Source organism: Salvelinus sp. IW2-2015, linkage group LG9, assembly GCF_002910315.2.
Source record: "Salvelinus sp. IW2-2015 linkage group LG9, ASM291031v2, whole genome shotgun sequence".
Classification (NCBI taxonomy): Eukaryota; Metazoa; Chordata; class Actinopteri; order Salmoniformes; family Salmonidae; genus Salvelinus; species Salvelinus sp. IW2-2015.
Genome location: NC_036849.1, coordinates 13984821 through 14008013, shown reverse-complemented (window position 1 = coordinate 14008013; position 23193 = coordinate 13984821). Strand labels below are relative to the sequence as shown.

General features: G+C 40.4%; 1 protein-coding gene across 1 annotated transcript; it reads left to right on the top strand.

The window, feature by feature from the left end:
• Positions 1 to 6749: 6749 nt before the first annotated feature.
• On the top strand, positions 6750 to 11443 carry LOC111968611 (glucosamine-6-phosphate isomerase 2). The gene is made up of 7 exons (XM_023994309.2): positions 6750 to 6833; positions 7156 to 7303; positions 7430 to 7531; positions 8242 to 8424; positions 9947 to 10131; positions 10359 to 10533; positions 10666 to 11443. Exons 2-7 carry the CDS (start codon positions 7180 to 7182, stop codon positions 10722 to 10724), a joined length of 828 nt encoding a protein of 275 aa, XP_023850077.1. The 5' UTR covers positions 6750 to 6833; positions 7156 to 7179; the 3' UTR covers positions 10725 to 11443.
• Positions 11444 to 23193: the final 11750 nt, after the last annotated feature.

Sequence of the window (23193 nt, the reverse complement as noted above, 5' to 3'; positions counted from 1 at the left end):
CAAGCCCATGTAATGCTTTGTAGGTTAGCAGTAAAACCTTGAATGACCTTGAACAATGACCCCAAGCATACTCTCAAAGTTGTGGAAAAATGGCTTAAGGACCACAAAGTCAAGGTATTGAGTGGCCATCACAAAGCCCTGACCTAAGTCCTATAGAAAAATTATGGGCAGACCTGAAAAAGCGGGTGCGGCAAGGAGGCCTACAAACCTGACTCAGTTACACCAGCTCTGTCGGGAGGAATGGGACAAAATTCACCCAACTTATTGTGGGAAGCTTGTGGAAGGCTACCCGAAACGTTTGACCCAAGTTAAACAATTTGAAGGCAATCCTACAAATACTAATTGAGTGTATGTAAACTTCTGACCCACTGGAAATGTGATGAAAGAAATAAAAGCTGAAATAAATCATTCTCTACTATTATTCTGACATTTAACATTCTTAAAATAAAGTGGTGATCCTAACTGACCTAAAACAGGGAATTTGTATTAGGATTAAATGTCAGGAATTGTGAAAAACTGAGTTTAAACGTATTTGGCTAAGGTGTATGTGAACTTCTGACTTCAACTGTTTGTATGACATGCACAGACTAGACTAGTAAACATGCTGAAGCTAGAATATCATTGTCGTGCATCCTTATTTTAGATGATACTACACTGGCCATCCAAAAGATGTTCAGAACGGCATAGATCTGGAGCATCCCTTATTTCAGAATCTGTTTAGCAGGATTAAAACATTGACTTCATGTGGTCTGAAAACAAAGAGCAAGTGAAATTGAATGGATACCCACTTGGATTTGACTTTCTCATTTCCATTGGGGTCATTGTCAGAGGGGTGGCAACGGCCCCCCTGAAATATGGTTGACCACCCTTAATAAGGCTTCCGCATGCTTCCCAGCCGAAACAGTTCAGAAGAGTTCATGCATATATTAAGACATTTTGCGACGTTTTTGTTCGTTTTGGACTTCAGTGAGGGTTTTTCTGGCTGTTCGGGCGCAACACTGTTTTTCTAGAGACAAACCATAGTTCGGAGCCGCAGTCTACACCCCTTCTTCGGGGATTGGTCAACTGTAGGAATTCTTTAATAAAGTTGTCATTCAATGAGAACTCATTTTCATGCAATTTTTTTCAGTGAGAAATACTGCACAAAACATTTTAGTTTGATGTTAAAATTGCGCGACTAAGATCTCATTGGGTCAGGCGCTGTCAATCTCGCTAAGATTGGAGAGGAAAAAAACAATGTCTGTTATTAGCACTATTAGCGGGTGAGACAAACAGCTGTTTCTATCTTCTTCCTACAATCTTTGTCCTAACTTTTGAACGGTTGGAGCTATTCGCTATTTTGACCCCAATCCTGAAAGGTAAGAATCTCAGGAACATGTAAGGGAGAACCTACATGTGTAGCTTTTTTCCTATTTACTCATACACCTTTCAAACCAAGATATTTTCCCACCAACTTTAGCATCCCAACAACCTTTTTTCTTTATATATGAAAGGTATTGCCGGTGAAAAAGCCTCTACTTTTATTTATAGACCTAGTCATGATTGCCATAAAGTTCTGCCTACAGTTTAGTATGGAATGTAGCCGGAATGCTGAGGTGGCATTGACAAGCACTAAACTCTTAAACTCTTGATGGTTGCTAGGCAGCGCCCGTTACTACTAACATCCTGTCAGTTCTAAACTTTGCAAGGCATGTCACTTTACCCATCTCTTCGCATAGCCCACCACATGCACTGTTTTCTTAACCACAACTAGATAGATCCATAAAGAAATACTGTGGGAACAAATATCACTGAATGACGAAAATATTGGAATAAAGTAGGCTAATGCAATTGATAGCATCAAATTGTTGCTTGCAAAGTCATCCAATTGCTTTAATACCCATGACTGAAGCAATAGCCTACCTGCGCGTGGTCAGCACCGTTTCGCGCTGCTTTGAGACAAGCGTGGGGTGTTGATAAATCAATCAATGTCAGATTTGTATTTTTATCCATTTGGATATTGATTAGGTTACAATTAGGCTGTGGAAAGTTGAGGTCAGTGCTGCTCATGATCATCTTGTCTAGTTGTCTCATTTATTAGCACTGATCAGAACATTTTGCCAATATGTTATGTAGTTTAACAAGTGGATTATTTTGCTCTTCATTCGTAGTCGCTTAGTAGCCGAGGCCTACTCCCGGCCAAAAGCCTGTGACTTGTTTTAATCAATCAGTGTGATTTTGTTTCACTGAATCTCCGTCTGCATATTTGTTTAATTCTCTGGTTGGGCAAATAAGTGGAGGTGGTATATCTCATCTATTTGTTTGCTCATCTACCACTGATCAGAAACATTTAGCATGCAATAAGTGTAGGCCTATTATTTTTTTAGATTAAATGTGAATCAAAAAAGCATGGGCTTGCCTTGAGTTCTGTTTCAAAATATAACTTTTTTTATATGACAGCGGTTCCACACATTAGCATGACACAAGTTGTGGGAAAAATCAGCGTAGCATAAGTGTGTCTTGTCTGTTTAATGAACAAAATAACTTTTGATTTCATGCGCATGGCGCAACCATATAGGCTGCACAGACCAGTAACAAAATATGCCATTCTATTCAGTTGAAAATACATTTTATTAGTCTTAAAATGTTTCTTAGGCCCTGCTTAAAATGTATTAATAATGGATTTCTTTGTGATGGTGAATATTCAATGGATTTATTCAAATAGACGTCCACACACATCCGCCCACGTCTACTCCGCTTCTACACTGGCCGGCATCTGCAAGGGAGATATAAAAGGTTTATACCGGCAAGAATGTGGTAAACATGGGACTGTATGAATGGAGTGGTGAGGAGGAGGCGCTCCGCCACTCTACGTGTCCAGAAGTAATTTAGCCATTCATTGTAGCCATTGGTGCTCTGTAGAGTTTCTCGTGTAAATGAGTCATTATACTAATAAAGTCTGATTTAAAAAGATAACTATTGTAAAATACATTGTGTCCATAAATGTATATATTATGTATAAGCTGGAAGTAGAAGTGTTGTTGTCCATTAGTTTACTCCAATCAGGAGAGGGGTACCAGTCAAAAGTACCAGTCAAAAGTTTGAACATCTACTCATTACAGGATTTTTCTTTATTTGTACTATTTTCTACATCGTAGAATAATAGTGAAGACATCAAAACTATGAAATAACACATTTGGAATCATGTAGTAACCAGACAAGTGCTAAACAAATCAAAATATATTTGGTATTTTAGATTCTTCAAAGTAGCCACCCTTTGCCTTGATGACAGCTTTGCAGACTCTTGGCATTCTCTCAACCAGCTTCATGAGGTAGCCACCTGGAATGCATTTCAATTAACAGATGTGCCTTCTTAAAAGTTAATTTGTGGAATTTCTTTCCTTCTTAATACATTTGAGTTGTGTTGTGACATGGTAGGGGTGGTATACAGAAGATAGCCATATTTGTTAAAAGACCAAGTCCATATTATGGCAAGAACCACTCAAATAAGAGAAACAACAGTCCATCATTACTTTAAGACATGATGTTCAGTCAATCCGGAAAATTTCAAGAACACTTTGAAAGTTTCTTCAAGTTCAGTGGCAAAAAACCATCAGGCGGTATGATGAAACTGTCTCTTATGAGGACCGCCACAGGAATGAAAGACCCAGAGTAACCTCTGCTGCAGAGGATAATTTCATTAGAGTTAACAGTCTCAAAAATTGCAGCCCAAATAAATGCTTCACAGCGTTCCAAGAATCAGACAAATCTCAAAATCAACTGTTCAGAGTATACTGCGTGAATCAGGAATTTATGGTTGAATTGCTGCAAATAAACCACTACTAAAGGGCACCAATAAGAAGAGACTTGCTTGGGCCAAGAAACACGAGCAATGGACATTAGACCGGTGGAAATCTGTCCTTTGGTTCCAACCGCAGTGTCTTTGTGAGACGCAGAGTAGGTGAACGGATGATCTCTGCATGTATGGTTCCCACTGTGAAGCATTGAGGAGGTGGTGTGATGGTGCTTTACTGGTGACTGTCTGTGATTTATTTAGAATTCAAGGCACACTGTGTAAGTGTTATTTGACCAAGAAGGAGTGATGGAGTGCTGCATCAGATGACCTGGCCTCCACAATCACTTGACCTCAACCCAATTGAGATGTTTTGGGATGAGTTGGACCGCAGAGTGAAGGAAAAGCAGCCAACAAGTGCTTAGCATACGTGGGAACTCCTTTAAGACTGTTGGAAAAGCATTCCAGATGAAGCTGGTTGAGAAAATGCAGAGTGTGCAAAGCTGTCATCAAGGCAAAAGGTGGCTGATTTGAAGAATCTAAAATATATTTTGATTTGTTTAACCCTTTTTTGGTTACTACATGATTTCATGTGTTATTTCATAGTTTTGATGTTAACTATTATTCTACAATGTAGAAAATAGTAAAAATAAAGAAAAACCCTTGAATGAGTAGGTGTGTCCAAACTTTTGATTGGTACTGTATATAACAAAGGAGTGCCTTTGATTTAACGGCCTGCACATGTGCAGTTCGATGTGAGACGACCGTTAGACACGATGACGTGTTTGTACATATGAGCTTTGATAGCCACATCGCCATGACATCGTCTACAAGTCTGATCGGGGATTTCTACTGGTGAAGCAGTTCTTTATACTGTACTACTTTCTTTGTACAACTCAATGTTGTTACGCGCTTCTACATCTGCATTGCTTCCTGTTTGGGGTTTTAGGCTGGGTTTCTGTACAGCACTTTGTGACATCGGCTGATGTAAAAAGGGCTTTATAAATACATTTGATTGACTGACTAACAAATCCCTTGACCAGTTATCAAAACTCAACTCAGCCTCGATATAAGAGAACATTGAACTTTTCTCAGCTAAAATGGGGGCAGACATTTTGATAGACATTTAGAGAAAATGTGATTATTTTCTAACACTAAACATACAAATATGTATTTACACTAATAAGGAAGATGAAATCTTAGTTTGTCCTTCTATAATTTGATTATACTATATTTAAAAGCATATACGTCATTTCAAGCCTTATCATCATACAGTTTTGTTGAATAGAAAATACATCATAAAATATTTAATATTTTCATATTTTTATCATATTTGTAAGTTACTGTAATCGAGCTTGTGCCCTCAAAAGTGTCTACTAGAAAAGTAATATTTTAACCTTTCTTGATATGCAGCATTACTAATTGTTTATGGCCCTCATGATAAATAATTACTTTTGGGGATTACGTAGATTATATTTTAGACTACATTTAGTTACATTTAACTGGTTTAAAAGTTTTAAAAACATTTAGCAGTATTCTCATTGATAACTTCTTGTTCTTCGCAGATCGTTTTTCCAATTCATAAGTCCCTCCTCCTTCTGTGGGTTTTATGGTGGACTACAACCCCAAAAAGTATTGCCGCCACCAACTGGACAGGTTGAAAGATAAAAATAAAATCAATACGTAACTTAATCCACCCCCCCCAAAAAAATAAAAAAAAGAGTACATTTACAAAACCAGAACACCACTCCCACTTCTTCCTTCAAATATCCATATCTCCCTTCTCAGGCTCTAAGGCCTGAGAGGGTGGTAGGGCTTGTGACAATACTCCATGCAAGTCCTTTGCCAAGAAATTTGTCAGTCACAGGAACCGCTCATCTGCATCCACAATAATATCTATCTTCCTGGACCTTCTCTCCACATTGGCAGTGCCATTGATCACCATAGCTATAAAAGGCCACAAAGTACACCTTTTTGACCTTTAAAATATCTGGGTCCTGCTGGTGAAAGGCAACCCCTGCAGCCTGCAGTAAAAGGCCTATCCACCACCATGAACTCTTCAGTTGCACAATTTGAACCCTCAGCCCTTTTAACAGCCGCTGCATATGAAGTGCTCTAGACAGCCCTGACTTTGGCCACCTCATTATCTTTCACACTTGTTGGGCATTCCAAAGATGTGGCTTCATGAGTCCCATCACATTTAACATGTCACATTTTCATCACTTTTAAAACACATGACATGATCTTTTCCACAACTTGGACATCTCGGCTTCTCCCTTCTGCAAACACTTGAAACATGTCCAAAAGCTTTACAGTGATCACACTGCATTGGTCTTGGGATAAATGGTCTGACTCTGTAGTTTATATAACAAACTGAACTTGAGTAGGGAGAGACTTAATATAAAAAAAGAAAAGAGACTTCACTTTTTCATAATTCACCGCACGATCACTCCAGGAATATGTTTCATCTCTTCAACATCGACTTCCCACAAGAGGCCAGATACTAACACCTTCATGGGTTCCCTGTTCCGAAGAGACATACACGACACGTCAAACTTCTCAAAGCGGGTGAGACGCAACACACGTTCCTTATGATCAGAGAAGTACAAAAACTCAAAGCAAGCACGCCTATCGTGATCCTCACAGCCTTCACTTTACCCAGCACTTTGGAAATCTCAGTTTGGAAATTTGAAATTGATTTTTCAATATTGGTAATCCGATCAGCTGCTCCTCATTAACAAACTGTACTCCTACAAGATACGAAGGGGCATTCTCAGAACTGTACATTACTTCGCTCCGTTCTCCATTCTTTTGGACAATATTCAATATCTCCTTGATTCTACCGCCATTACATTCACAATCCACACCAGCGTCCGCTTCCGCTTTCTTTTCCTCCAGAAGTCCCCCCTTCACTAAGAAGCCAATGAATGAGCACGTACTGGTCGTATGAACAACCGGAGGTGAATAACGTGATCAGTACAGTGTGTTTACATTGTGTCGTCAGAAAGCAAGAAAAAACGGTCAACTTGAAATAGCCCAGATTCACAACGAGACCAAGAGGGTGAGCCTATTTGCTTAATTATTTTACAAGTTCTAAACAAAAAGTGTGCTTTTCTGGTTAATAATTTTAAAAAATGAATGCCAGCACATGTTGCTGATTATAGCGACTGCTAGATGTAAGTTACTGTTTTGGTCGCTAGCTAAGTTAGCTAATACAAGCCAAACTAACGTTAGCTAGCTAATTAGCTTGTTAGGGCAGATGCTTAACGTTAACTATCTATCAAACTGTGAGGACGACGTTTTATGTATGATTTGGATAGCTAGTTAGCTATGTGCATTAGCAAATTAGCTTGCCTTATTGGTCCTTGTTGATTACCTGTTAGATCTCTCCATTCAACACCTCCAAAATGAGACTGGTGATCCTGGAGGACTATGACCTGGCCAGTGAATGGGCAGCCAAATACATCCGCAACAGAATCATCCAGTTCAAGCCCAGTGCTGACAGATACTTCACTTTAGGATTACCCACAGGTAAACTTTGGTTGATTTGCAGATAAAAAAAAGTGTATCTGGTAATTACTGTAACTTGCCAGGGACTAAATGTTAGTTTGCAAGTCATGTAGGTATGTAAGTATCATCCATGTCCCTCTCTTTTAGGAAGCACTCCTTTTGGCTGTTACAAAAAGTTGATAGAGTTTCACAAGAATGGGGACCTCTCTTTCAAATATGTGAAGACCTTCAACATGGATGAGTATGTGGGTGAGTTTGGGCCTACAGGTACAAATTACACTCCCAACCACAGATGGGATAAGATTTTTTTTTAGCCCAAGCCAAACCCTTAGTAATAGCAAAGGGTCAAATGTCAAACTGACCCTGTATGTTTTTTGGGGAGTAATAGAAGTAGTGATGTAGAATCAGAATGGTGTAGCCTTGCAGGAAGAAAGAATCTGCCCACTCGGCTCATTTATAACCTGAGGAAGTGGGAGGTGACGCTGGCCGCTACTGGGAGTTAAGCTGACTTGGCTGGATTTTATTAGCAGCGTGATCGAAACTGGCATTTGTTTTTGCTTTAGTCTTTAAATGCAAGAATGTCACATCAAGTTATGGCCCTCTGCCTCAAAGTCTGAACTTTCTCCTGTTTTAGCAAATTGGTAAGGTGCAGGCAATTAAGTAGAAACAACCTTGCCTACTGATTCATCTCCATCTTATTGCATATGCCTTTATACTCCCTTTCTATCAGCAATGATGAGAAAATGTATTGCTCTAACCTGTCTTTCCTACCAAATCAATGCTTATTTGGTAGTCTATATGCACACAGTACAATGAAATGCTTACTTGCAAGCTCTCCTCTCAAACATTGCAACAGTTGTTTTTAAATATATGTAAGTAAGAAAGCACAAAAGAACACTGTTATAACATTTGTAAGAAATAACTATAGTAAGAAAAACAATTACTTATATTACTTATAGGCCTGCCCCGGGCCCACCCAGAGAGCTACCACTCCTACATGTGGAACAACTTCTTCAAGCACATTGACATCGATCCAGCTAATGCCAGTATCCTGGACGGCAATATCACTGACCTGGAAGCAGAGTGTGAGGCCTTTGAGAAGAAGATCACCCAGGCTGGGGGAATTGACTTGTTTGTGGGAGGTCAGTTTTTATACTTGCATGCATGCCTGTGGCTTAAATTGGTTTTAATGTGTTTTAACACCCTGAATACAGAATAAACATTCAGAGATGACCCGCAGTGTGTTTCTATTTTATCTTCAATTGACTGAATTTGGGTCCAAAGTCTCAGGGCTACCTTTATGTTAATGCAACTGTCCTCTGGTTATTAATCGATTTGTCAATGGTCTATGTTCATTAAAGGAGCCAATGTCTTAAAGGAAAATTCCACCCTAAAATGATATTTTGGTATTTGTTTAATTAGTCCATTGTTGATATAGTCCCAAAATGTTTTGCAATCAAGTTTTCAAGATACACTACATGACCAAAAGTATGTGGACACCTGCTCGTTAAACATCTCATTCCAAAATCATGGGCATTAATCTGGAGTTGGTCCCCCTCTTTTGCTACTATAACAGCCTTCACTCTTCAATGGGGTTGAGGTCAAGGCTCTGTGCAGCCCAGTCAAGTTCCTCCACACCGATCTCAACATACCATTTCTATATGGACCTCGCTTTGTGCACGAGGGCATTGTCATGCTAAAACAAGGAAGAGCCTTCCCCAAGCACAGAATCGTCTAGAATTTCAACGTATGCTGTAGCGTTAAGATTTCCCTTCACTGGAACTAAGGGGCCTAGCCCGAACCATGAAAGACAGCCCCAGACTATTATTCCTCCACCAAACTTTACAGATGGCACTATGCATTGGGGCAGGTAGCGTTCTCCTGGCATCCGTGTTTCCGCTGCTCCAGAGTCCAATGGCGGCGAGCTTGACACCACTCCAGCCGATGCTTGGCATTGTGCATGGTGATCTTAGGCTTGTGTGTGGCTGCTCGGCCATGGAAACCCATTTCATGAAGCTCCCGACGAACAGTTATTGTGCTGATAGCAGTTTGGAACTCGGTAGTGAGTGTTGCAACCGAGGACAGATGGATTTACGTGCTTCAGACTCGGCGGTCCCGTTCTGTGAGCTTGTGTGGCCTACCACTTTGAGGCTGAGCCGTTGTTACTCCTAAATGTTTCCACGTCACAATAACAGCACTTACAGTTAACCTGGGCAGCTCTAGCAGGGCAGAAAGTTGATGAACTGACTTGTTGGAAAGGTGGCATCCTATGACAGTACCACATTGAAAGTCACAGCTCTTCAGTAAGGCCATTCTACTGCCAATGTTTGACAATGGCGATATCATGGTTGTGTGCTCAATTTTAAACACCTGTCAGCAACGTGTGTGGCTGAAATAGCCAAATCCACTAATTTGAAGGGATATCCACATACTTCTGTGCATCTAACTTTCAAAATAGAGAAATATAGCCGGTATGATGCATTTTGCATCATATGTGATGCAAAACATAGCATTATATGATGCAAAATAGCATACCGGCTATATTTTGAAAGTTTTATATCTTAACTTGATTGTGGACATGCAAAACATTTTGGAACTATGTCAATAATGGGACTAATGAAACAAATACCAAAAGATAATTTTAGTTATTAATTCTCTCTCAAGGTATCGGACCAGACGGCCACATTGCCTTCAATGAGCCAGGCTCCAGTCTAGTCTCCAGGACCAGAGTGAAGACTTTAGCAAAGGACACCATCGTAGCCAACGCCCGTTTCTTTGGCAACGACCTGTCAAAGGTCCCCACCATGGCCTTAACTGTGGGTGTGGGGACAGTCATGGATGCCCGAGAGGTAAACTAGGTCTTAACAGTATATTCATCTATTTGTCTATTTCATATATTTTCATAGCACAGATATTTTTACACTATGTAGACAAAATATACTTTTTAACCTAATGTAGGTTTTCTTTACAAAAGCTAACTTGTGTTGCAATTTTGAATGTGTTCATTACATGACTCTTATGTCAATAGATGTTTCAATTATAATGATTTTATATTGATTGTGTTTGTTTGTTATAGGTTATGATTCTTATCACTGGAGCCCACAAAGCCTTTGCCCTGTACAAAGCAATAGAGGAGGGGGTCAACCACATGTGGACCGTCTCAGCCTTCCAGCAGCACCCACGCACCATCTTTGTGTGTGACGAGGACGCCACACTGGAGCTCAGAGTCAAAACAGTCAAGTACTTCAAAGGTAAGCATGGAATAGGACAGGGTTTACTATAAAGGAAATTGATTACAACAAATGTAGTGCACTTTGATACTGGCCAGTTGGTAATTATTACCCACCTAACATGTTTTCCATTAATTGTTAATTTCCCTCCAGGTTTGATGCATGTTCACAACCGACTGGTGGACCCGGTACTCAGCATAAAGGATCAATAATGGACAATAAAACCAAGTCAAAGAATTCCAGACCTCAAAATGGTGGATGGACCCAGTTGTTGGTAGGCTACAACCAGCATGACAATGTGCCATAGAGATTGTTTGTCAGCACTTCAGTTGAGGGGCTGTGGTTTAAGGCTGCCATAACAACTAACCAAGCATTACAGTGCATGAGATTTGCTCAGTTTGTTACATTGCATTAGGATACTATGAATGCTAACTGTAAATGCCCCCTCAGCTGATATGTTAAAGATGCCATGAATTCTCATATACAACTGTTACCAATATATTATGAGGTCAGAATCTTTGCAGTATTAGTCTCAAACAGATTTATTTGCCTTCTCGGCTACTCTTCTTTCTTCCATCTGCACAATCTAGAGACGGGATGGACGAAAGCAAAATGCTTAGACAGCTCAGATGAAATAAATCCAGTTTGAGTTGTTGAGACCTGTTTACCAGGGAAACATACACCACTATAGTTCCTTTACACTCCATTCCATGTCATTTGTAGCTTTGAACGCTCCATAGGTTTGTTTACCTGACAGTCAGTTATACTTTCCAAGTTGCCACCGCAGTGATTTGCACTCAATATACTGTCTTTTGTATCTGAAATGTCATTCTTGGCCATATTGTATGCTCTCACAAGATTGTATCGGCAATCATTTGATGTCAAGGCATCATGTTAACTTTTAAAACATCTCTAATCAGTCATTAATTTACCTTTTTTTGTTGTTGTGGTTTTGTAGAACATTCTACCAGAACAAGTATGGTTTCATTTCAATGTAACTCAATTTTTCCCAACTACTGGGCTTACAAGATTACTGAGTCTTTTTTAGAAATTAATTGTGCGCATACTGTACTGTAACTCATAAAAAGGCTTTATACCGGCTGTATTTGTATTTTGAAAGTTATGTATCTTGAAAACTTGATTGCTGGTATGCAAAACGTTTTGGAACTATATCAGCAATGGACTAATGAAAAAAATACCAAAATATAGTTTTTCTAAGTAATTATCTCTCAAGGTATCGGACCAGACGGCCACATTGCCTTCAATGAGCCAGGCTCCAGTCTAGTCTCCAGGACCAGAGTGAAGACCTTGGCGAAGGACAACATCGTAGACAGTGCCCGTATCTTTGGCAACGACCTGTCAAAGGTCCCCTCATAAATGGTTTAGTTCTATAATGTCAATGAAGAAATATCAATTATTTAGTATTACTTATTCAGAGTTGTATACTCAGGAGTCAGATTTATAGAGGACAGTATATTATCTAGTGCAAATATTGACTTTTAAGAGTTTTACATTCCTTTATCTGAAATTCATGATACACAGGGGAATGAAGGCAACACTATTGGGAGTGAAATATGAATTTCTAGTTGCACTGTTGTACACTAGGTGTCACTCTCTACTAAGATACAAAATCAGGGGCCAGTACCAATTGATGAGAGGAATAGTATACCATTTTTTGCATGTTCGTGCTCATCTGTACTGTGCTGGCTCAGATATTTTTGACATTGTCATTCCCAGCATGGCTCCAGAAACTTTAGTGGATGCGAAACCAGGCCAGCACTGTACAGCTTGGTTCATTAGACATTTTCTATAGCTTTTCCTTCACTTTGAAAGCATGGAGTAGATATTGTTTAGATCTTTCTTTTGAGATTGTCTTTCTACAGCTTTAGATTTGTCTGCATTAGTTCTATACAATTTATGCTTATTACTAAGGCGTCTTCTAACAAAACAATACACTGTAAATGGATTACACCACCTCTTCTGTTTAATTTCTTCATTCATGGTGTTGTTTGAATCTTAGCTAGAAACCTGCCGCCACTAGCATAGCATAATCTTGACAGAGGGAGACAATCTGGTTTTCACAACTGTAAAACTACCAGACAGATTCCAAGCACAGGTTGATATTTCCAGTTTACTGATTAAGACATCTCTGCTGCATTAACATTGCTATGGCTAATTTGATTTAATCTGGTCCTACATAAAACACTAGTTCTGTAGAAAAAAAAATAATAATCAGTCTGCATCACAGTTCTAAAACTAGCCCTGTGGTAACTTTAATTATGTAATTTCTGATGTTGATTAGATTTGACATGTAAATACAAAGTAATTGCTTTGTTGATATTATGCAGAGCTTAATTACCCAGCCTGCAGAATGACAAGACGGAGTCAACCTCCTCTGCTCTTTGTTTGTGTGCTAATAGAATGATCTGACAATTTGTTCTGCTTGATGTTAATGGTTTTTCCCTCAGTATGCAAAATTAAGGCGCTGTTAACCAGTAAAGTTAACCAAAACCCCCAGGGAATTGACATAATAGAGAAGCCTAAACTGTATCCATCATCAAGCAGTGCCATCTCTCTGCTTAAACAGTCACACCAACGGAGTACCTTGAGATTATGATGGAGTCTGTTGATCCTATGGATTTAGGCCTTTATACCCATAGCAACTGGACTAGAGTCAGTTTTGTGGTGCAACTCATCATTTCTTACATTCGGGGAGCGAGTGTTTAGGAGAGGTTTTTGTTCAAAGAGAGTTGGAAGAATTGACCCTAAATCAGTTGTTAAGGGCCACAAATAACTCCAAGAAGTCCATGACAGGATGAGGATCTCCTGATCAAATGCCCACCTGACCGCCCCTTTCATTACCGCCGTCTCTGTTTTGTTGTGCAGAGTGGTTCTTTGCACAGAATATCATGTGATACCCAATGTTCTAACACCAATTTGGGCTTTAGGTCTTTGCTTTGGCAGTAAATGGAAATAAACCGCCACAAATGGAGAGGAAAATTGCCTGTCAGTCGCTAGCCGTCGCTCTTAGTAAAGCAAGTGTGCTAAACTACCCAACGGGGGCAGAATAGCAAAGAAAGCACTAATCAATACAATCTGAAGACAAACAGTGATACGTTTGCGATGTGTGACAGCTTGTCAGTAGCCTGTGGACCCTTGTTCCGTCAAAATGACAAAAAAAACTATTCAGTGTATGGGACTTGCTAGGTTTTCCCTCTAATCTAGTGTAAGATTATGGAAAACACAGAGGACATGTGGGCCTTGTTTTTCCTCTTTGATGAACATTGACTTTGATACTTGAATGCAGCCCACGTAGCTTCCCTCACTCTGTCCATCTGCAAGGTTTCCAACACCTCTAGACTGTAGACAGCTTCAGTGTTGTGTGGGAAGGGCTGCCTAATCCATTTCTTAGGGTTCAGTGTAGATCCAATCAATCACACCCACCATAGAAATATTTACGCACTATCTTTGTGTACTATTAAAATCGTAATTCCTGAGTTAATTGTGTTTGTGTTCATGTTTATGTGTATTGGTGTATGTCACCCTGTGTATGTGGGTAGTCAAACTTATTGGATGTGACCACTGGTTAAAAGATCCAAAACAAAGAATGGGGCAATCCTCCTATCTGGCTGCAATGAATCAAGGCTCTGACTGGACAGTCTGTTACTGCTCCAATGATCAAAGACGACACTGACCGTATCTGACATAGCAATGAAACTCCTCTGACCCACGCTCTCCCCGCTGCTACCCCAACACACCGATCAATACCTACTCTCAGGGAGATATTTGATGCTTGAGACCCCCCAAAAAAGGAAAATACAGATCCACGATGTAAAGTATTCAATAGAAAACCAATGTATTCTATCTCTTGTAGAAATGTTTCACCCTGTTCAAGCTTCATCAGTGTCAAGCAAGAAATTGTTGCAAAAAGCCATTTCTCATTATAGCTAGGTGATTCTTAATTTGTATGACCGACTTATGGTTTGAAATGAAAAGCGAGAACTAGAAACCCAAAAAATTGAGAAGCCGTACATAGCCGAGGGTCAGTTTGATCTCCCTCTTAAGAACTAATTGCAATGTGAGGCCTTCAAATACCTTCACACCTTTTATACTCTCAAACCGCCAAGCTACTGTAGCCTCCTCAGAACCCCCCCCCCCCCAAAAAAAAAGATTAGAAAAACATATTATTGTTCTTTCATTGCAAAATGATTCATATTTAAAGTTTAAATTGTCCTCTATAGTGGTCATTAGGACTTAAATATGAGAAAAAAAATAACACTACAGTCAATGGGCACATTAGGTGAAAACATAGTTGCAGCATACGGGTGTCCACTACAGAGGCGATTTCTTCTTCTACAAAAGCTCTTATTTAGCTTTTATTTAATGTGAAAAAATTATTACACAGTCCTGACAATTCACTTAACAATTCTTGAGATATTAATTTCCATGAAATCTACTGATTTGGACGGCAAACATTTTTTTAAGAACCAGGATGATATAGGTGTCACAGGACACGTGATATCATTGAAAAGCCCAGAATCTCCTCTCAAAGAAACAACAGGACTTAATACAGTGGCTTGTATGGCCTCAGAGATACGGCCCAATAACTGATGTCCACTAGAGAGGACAGAAATTTATTGTGTCTCAGGAGGGTAGTGACAAAAACGGACAGCAAACTTTTATCTGTTCTTAAAAGTTCAAATTCTTTGTGCTTCTAGGCTTGCAGTTCAGTTGGATCCTTTAAAACATGTTACCAGGGTGACACAGGCTAACTAAAGGTGGGTGAGAGAGACATATCTTACACTGTCAGAGTTATTAGAGGTAAGAAAACAACAGCCATGGAGACAGATTTACAAAGATGTAGGTTGGGAGAGGGTCTATGCACTTATCTGGGTGAGATTGAAGCACAAGATAAAGCTGCGGAGACTCATCATTTCATACAGGTTGTGTTTTTTTTCTTCTAATTTGCTGTCTATGTGAATTACATTTAGATGGAATGACAGTTGCCACAATAAATTGGGAGCTACTGAATATTGCTGAATAGTCAAACTAGTTGACTGAATATAAAATATGTAGTTCCTGAATATCTTTATGATTTGAATGGAACATCCTTTGTCCTTTTGAAATGAACCATCAGCAAGTAGTCTAATTCCGTTGCATCTTAGAAAGGGATGAATGTGGTGACATTCATAAGTGACTCAACTGTGCCATTTTTTAAAACATAAATCTGTTTGTGTTCAATAAAGGCACAATTATCAACTGCAGCTTCCTACTTTGATAGTAGAGCTGGGACTATAAACCAACAATGATCGACACCAACCATACCGATCACGTATCGCAAGCATTTTGCTGATATCGTTCACTACGATAAGAAGCCTATACTCAGGGGCTGTCATGCACCCCCAAAATCTGAGGGGGCACAAAGAACGTGAAGATGGAAGGGGGGTTGTCTGGAGGCGTCCCCCCCCTCTCCCCATACGGAAGTTGGAGGATTTGGCATTTTTCAAACACCTGAAACAGCTTTTTTTCATGCAATCTAGAGCCGTAATCATTATGCTTAATTCTATGTCAAAAATACGTTTATGTTTCTGCTTATATAAGCATACATGTTGAGCTGTCTGTATCCTCTTGACTGGTGGTTCTTTTTTTAACAAACTAAATGTGCTCTGCATCTCTGCTAAAATCTGGGTAAAAGATTGAAAGGAATGTGTGTCTTATTCAGTAATTGCTTGCTTTTCTAAAGTCTACCAACCTTGCCAGCAGGCATACCAGCTAAGATACAGTAGTTAGACAAGCTAGATACTCTAACTTGATTAGTTATGAGGTCGGGAGATTGGGAACCTATCTGTGCTAGCTAAAGCCAACTTAAAAAATAAATATAATTAAAATATACGTATATATACAGTACCAGTCAAAAGTTTGGACACACCTACTCATTCAAGGGTTTCTCTTTATTTTTACAATTTTCTACATTGTAGAATATTAGTGAAGACATCAAAACTATTAAATAACACATATGGAATCATGTAGTAACCAAAAAAGTGTTAAACAAATCCAAATATATTTTAGATTCTTCAAAGTAGCCACCCTTTGCACACGCTTGGCATGCTCTTTTTTATTTTTTTATTTCACCTTTATTTAACCAGGTAGGCCAGTTGAGAACAAGTTCTCATTTACAACTGCAAACAAACGTACAGTCAATAACACAATAGAAAAAGTCTATATACAGTGTGTGCAAATGGCGAGAAGGTAAGGTAATAAATAGGCCATATTAGCGAAGTAATTACAATTTAGCAAATTAACACTGGAGTGATAGATGTCAGATGATGATGTGCATGTTGAAATACTGGTGTGCAAAAGAGCAAAAAAGTAAATAAAAACAGGTAGGTTGGTAGGTAGATTGGATGAGCTATTTACAGATGGGCTGTGTACAGCTGCAGCGATCGGTAAGCTGCTTAGATTGCTGACGCTTAAAGTTAATGAGGGAGAAATAAGTCTCCAACTTCAGCGATTTTTGCAATTCGTTCCAGTCATTGGCAGCAGAGAACTGGAAGGAAAGGCGGCCAAAGGAGTTGTTGGCTTTGGGGATGACCAGTGAGATATACCTGCTGGAGCGCGTGCTACGTGTGAGTGTTGTTATGGTGACCAGTGAGCTGAGATAAGGCAGAGCTTTACCTAGCAAAGACTTATAGATGACCTGGAGCCAGTGGGTCTGGCGGCGAATATGTAGTGAGGGCCAGCTGACGAGAGCATACAGGTTGCAGTGGTGGGTGGTATAAGGGGCTTTGGTGACAAAACGGATGGCACTGTGATAGACTGCATCCAGTTTGTTGAGTAGAGTGGTGGAGGCTATTTTGTAAATGACATCGCCAAAGTCAAGGATCGGTAGGATAGTCAGTTTCACGAGGGTATGTTTGGCAGCGTGAGTGAAGGAGGCTTTGTTGCGAAATAGGAAGCCAATTCTAGATTTCATTTTGGATTGGAGATGTTTAATATGAGTCTGGAAGGAAAGTTTACAGTCTAGCCAGACACCTAGGTATTTGTAGTTGTCCACATATTCTCAGTCAGAACCGTCCAGAGTAGTGATGCTAGTCGGGCGGGCGGGTGCGGGTAGCGATCGGTTGAAAAGCATGCATTTAGTTTTACTAGCGTTTAAGAACAGTTGGAGGCCATGGAAGGAGTGTTGTATGGCATTGAAGCTCGTTTGGAGGTTTCTTAACACAGTGTCCAAAGAAGGGCCAGATGTATACAGAATGGTGTCGTCTGCGTAGAGGTGGATCAGGGAATCACCCGCAGCAAGAGCGACATCGTTGATATATACAGAGAAAAGAGTCGGCCCGAGAGTCAGCCTGGCTCTCAACCAGCTTCACCTGGAATGCTTTTCCAACACACTCTAAGGAGCTCCCACATATGCTGAGCACTAATTTTCCTTCACTCTGCGGTCCAACTCATCCCAAACCATCTCAATTGGGTTGAGGTCGGGTGATTGTGGAGGCCAGGTCATCTGATGCAGCACTCCATCACTCTCTTCTTGGACAAATAGCACTTACACAGCCTGGAGGTGTGTTGGGTCATTGTCCTGTTGAAAAACAAATTATATTCCCACTAAGCGCAAACCAGATGGGATGGCGTTTCACTTCAGAATGCCATGGTAGCCATGCTGGTTAAATGTGCCTTGAATTCTAAATCACAGACTGTGTCACTGCCAAAGCACCATCATACCTCCTTCTCCATGCTTCACTGTGGGAACCACACATGCAGAGATCTGTTAAACAGTCGTGGCTGAACGACGACACAGATAATATCGATAATCTGTTCACTTACTCTGAAAATAGATGTTCAGCGACGCTCTCATCCAACCTAACAGAGCTTGAGAGGATCTGCAGAGAAGAATGGGAGAAACTCGCCAAGTACAGGTTTGCCGGGCTTATAGCGACATACCCAAGAAGACTCGAGGCTCAGATCGCTGCAAAATGTTCAACAAAGTACTGAGTAAAGGGTCTGAATAGTTATGTAAATGGGATATTTCCATTTTATTTTTTATAAATGTGCAAACATTGTGTGTAGATTGATGATGAAAAAAATACGATTTAATCCATTTTAGAATAAGGATGTAATGTATCAAAATGTGGAAAAATTGAAGGGGTCTGAATACTTTCCGAATGCACTGTATATTTTAAACAGGACAAATCTGAGAGGGCACGTGCCCCTGTGCCCCCTATGGACATGGCGTCTCAGCCTATACTAGAGAAATGTGAAGTTTGAAATGAAATAACTTTGCTATTATAGGTGATTGTTCATGGGACAATGGATGGCTACAATCATCAAACTAGTAGTGGTAGTTTAAAGCAGAGGTGCCAAACTCATTCCATGGAGGGCCTAGTGTCTGCGGGTTTTAGTTTTTTCCTTTCAATTAAGACCTTGACAACCAGGTGAGGGGAGTTCTTTACCATTTAGTAACCTTAATTAATCTATGAAGTACAAGGGAGGAGCGAAAACCCGCAGACACTAGGCCCTCCGTGGAATGAGTTTGACACATGGTTTAAAGAATAATTGAATAAAACGGTGGTGCACATCAATGTTATAAACTTATCGTTCTATTTATCGTTATCGTATCAATTCAGGAAATGTATTGCAATCTGGATTTTTGTCTATATCGCCTGTCCTGAAATCTTTAATTGAAATGTCTGTAATCCATTTGAATGGTTGAGAAAAGTCTGTAGTTGGATCGATCTTGGCAGATAAAGGCCTAGTGGCTACTCTCACAGACACAGTTCACTGTGACTGGATCTTTATTTCAGATAACCATCTATGTAAGGGACGGGAAAATAGTTTCCATAGTAACATGACTCACCTTAAGATAGCGACACAGCAATACACATGTAGCTATAAAAACAGGTGTATGTCCTTCTGTGCATTATGTATCAGTAACCATTCACATGTCCTGTAGCATCATATCACAATGCAAGACCTCACAGAATATCATTGCTTTATAATAAGTCACATTTGTAGGCTGTCTTTGTTGCAGATCATATCACTTGACATCACAACCAGAGGAGGCTGGTGGGAGGAGCTATAGGAGGATGGGCTTGTTGTCATGGTTGGAATGTAATAAATGGAAACACGTCAAACATATTAAAACCACAAGTTGACTCCATTCCATTGATTCCATTCCAGCCATTACAATGAGTCCGTTCTCCTATAGCTCCTCCCACTAGCCTGCTCTGATCACGACACATCATGGTATGTGCCAGTGTTCTTCAACCCTGGCCCTAGGGACCCACCCTTGGTGCATATTTTTGTTCTGGCACTGCATTACTTCCGTTAATCAAGGGCTTGATCATTAGTTGATTAACTGCATCAGGACAAGGAATGTATTTGTTTAGAGAATCACTATCAATGGTGGAATGGTATTGTTCACAACAAAATGCTAGATAAAATATTCTGTTACATGGTTTTACTTTTTGAAGAGGCTAGCCTCCATTCAGCATTCAAGTGACACTGATTGTTAGGGGTGCCCTTAAAATAAAAATGGAAACATTTGAAATGCTAACATGGTAGCCTACATTCATATTTTTAAGTTAATGTGGAGTGCCTTTATTTTCTTTAGGAGTTCCTTGCAGCCCTGCAATTCGACCCCTCTCTCTCTGTAATTATATTGGGCCAGTAACTGAACGGTTGCTGGTTCAAATCCCAGAGCTGACTAAGTGAAAAAACTGTCCATATGCCCTACAAAGTAGTCATCATTGACGTATCTAGCATTTTCATTCAATGTTATTATGGTCATTATATAGGTACACTCCCTCTCATCACCAGGGGGTCAATGATGTAACCAACATCATAACCACTCCTGTTGTGTCCCATACCAACCAAATGTAGATTTTTATTTTTTTATTTTTTATTTCACCTTTATTTAACCAGGTAGGCTAGTTGAGAACAAGTTCTCATTTGCAACTGCGACCTGGCCAAGATAAAGCATAGCAGTGTGAACAGACAACACAGAGTTACACATGGAGTAAACAATAAACAAGTCAATAACATGGTAGAAAAAAAAAAGAGAATCTATATACAATGTGTGCAAAAGGCATGAGGTAGGCAATAAATCGAATAATTACAATTTAGTCAGATATACACTTTGGAGTGATAAATCATCAGATGATCATGTGCAAGAAGAGATACTGGTGTGCAAAAGAGCAGAAAAGTAAATAAATAAAAGCAGTATGGGGGTGAGGTAGGTAAATTGGGTGGGTAGTTTACAGATGGACTATGTACAGCTGCAGCGATCGGTTGCTGCTCGGATAGCAGATTTTAAAGTTGTTGAGGGAGATAAAAGTCTCCAACTTCAGAGATTTTTGCAATTCGTTCCAGTCGCAGGCAGCAGAGAACTGGAAGGAAAGGCGTCCAAATGAGGTTTTGGCTTTAGGATGATCATTGAGATACACCTGCTGGAGCGCGTGTTGCGGGTGGGTGTAGCCATCGTGACCAGTGAACTGAGATAAGGCGGCACTTTACCTACATAGCCTTGTAGATGACTGGAGCCAGTGGGTCTGACGACGAACATGTAGCGAGGGCCAGCCGACTAGGCATACAGGTTGCAGTGGTGGGTCGTATAAGGTGCTTTAGTAACAAAACGAATGGCACGTGATACACTGCATCCAGTTTCTGAGTAGAGTATTGGAAGCTATTTTGTAGATGACATCGCCGAAGTCGGAGATCGGTAGGATAGTCAGTTTTACTAGGGTAAGTTTGGCGGCGTGAGTGAAGGAGGCTTTGTTGCGGATAGAAAGCCGATTCTTGCTTTGATTTTTGCTTTGATTTTGGATTGGAGTATAATGGAGATAATGTACCTTTTGAGATAAAGACTTGATTCACTGAGTTTTTGAAATTTGTGGAAACTGCCTCTTCCTCTTTGAATTTGGGGTGGCTACCAAATAATTCAAACCGATCTGTGCCATTTAAATTTGCTCAAACCCACCTATTAGTTACAAAACAAATGCTTATGGCTCAATATTAAATTTACAGAGATTGCAGAGTGTGGCTTTATTAGGCTACAAACTGATGCTGTTGCTCTTTAGACTGACAGTACTACATTCTGACCCCTCGCCTCTCTCTTCCCTAACACGTATGATAAGATTCCCTTCGGAAATGGGGTTGGAAATCCCTTAGCAGAGTGTGGGCACTGTCATCATGGAAATGTTAGTCGTGCCACTGTGATGGCCCCAGACATATGTTGTCTCAAACTCCATGGCCATGTGCATCAGCTGTGATAGCACTAGATACCGTAATAATGTAAACATGTTTGCTTTGGAGAGAATCACTGGAGAAGAATGTCAGTCACAAAAAAAGCAGAACGTAAATGTAAAAGCCCCAAAATGTTTTGTTATAATTACTTCTTCTGCCTTAAATCTGTTAAATATACAGTGGGGAGAAGTTTATTACACTGCCGATTTTGCAGGTTTCCTACTTACAAAGCATGTAGAGGTCTGTAATTTTATCATAGTACACTTCAACTGTGAGAGACGGAATCTAAAACAAAAATCCAGAAAATCACATTGTATGATTTTTAATAATTAATTTTTGCATTTTATTGCATGACATAAGTATATTGTGATCACTACCAACCAGTAAGAATTCCGGCTCTCCAGACCTGTTAGTTTTTTCTTTAAGAAGCCTCCTGTTCTCATCATTACCTGTATTAACTGCACCTGTTTGAACTCGTTACCTGTATAAAAGACACCTGTCCACACCAATCAAACAGATTCCAACCTCTCCACAATGGCAAGACCAGAGAGCTGTGTAGGACATCAGGGATAAAATTGTAGACCTGCACAAGGCTGGGATGGGCTACAGGACAATAGCAAGCAGCTTGGTGGAAAGGAAACAACTGTTGGCGCAATTATTAGAAAATGGAAGAAGTTCAAGATGACGGTCAATCACCCCGGTCTGGGGCTCCATGCAAGATTTCACCTCGTGGGGCATCAATGATCATGAGGAAGGTGAGGGATCAGCCCAGAACTACACGGCAGGACCTGGTCAATGACCTGAAGAAGCTGGGACCACAGTCTCAAAGAAAACCATTAGTAACACACTACGCCGTCATGGATTAAATCCTGCAGCGACGCAAGGTCCCCCTGCTTAAGCCAGTGCATGTGCAGGCCTGTCTGAAGTTTGCCAATGACCATCTGGATGATCCAGAGGAGGAATGGGAGAAGGTTGTGGTCTGATGAGACAAATAGAAGCTTTTTGTCTACTCCACTCGCCGTGTTTGGAGGAAGAAGAAGTATGAGTAACAACCCAAACAACCCCACCAACCGTGAAGCATGGAGGTGGAAACATCATTCTTTGGGGATGCTTTTCTGCAAAGGGGACAGGACGACTGCACCGTATTGAGGGGAGGATGGATGGGGCCATGTATCGCGAGATCTTGGCCAACAACCTCCTTCCCTCATATAAGAGCATTGAAGATGGGTCGTGGCTGGGTTCTTCCAGCATGACAACGACACGAAGCACACAGCCATGGCAATTAAGGAGTGCTCCGTAAGAAGCATCTCAAGGTCCTGGAGTGGCCTAGCCAGTCTCCAGACTGAACCCAATAGAAAATCTTTGGAGGGAGCTGAAAGTCCGTATTGCCAGCGACAGCCCCGAAACCTGAAGGATCTGGAGAAGACTGTAGGGAGGAGT

Coding starts and splice junctions, on each gene's coding strand:
- LOC111968611 (XM_023994309.2), top strand. CDS start 7,180: ATGAGACTGGTGATCCTGGAGGACTATGACCTGGCCAGTGAATGGGCA. Junction 8,425..9,946: donor AATTGACTTGTTTGTGGGAG/GTCAGTTTTTAT, acceptor TTCTCTCTCAAG/GTATCGGACCAGACGGCCAC. Junction 10,132..10,358: donor CAGTCATGGATGCCCGAGAG/GTAAACTAGGTC, acceptor TGTTTGTTATAG/GTTATGATTCTTATCACTGG.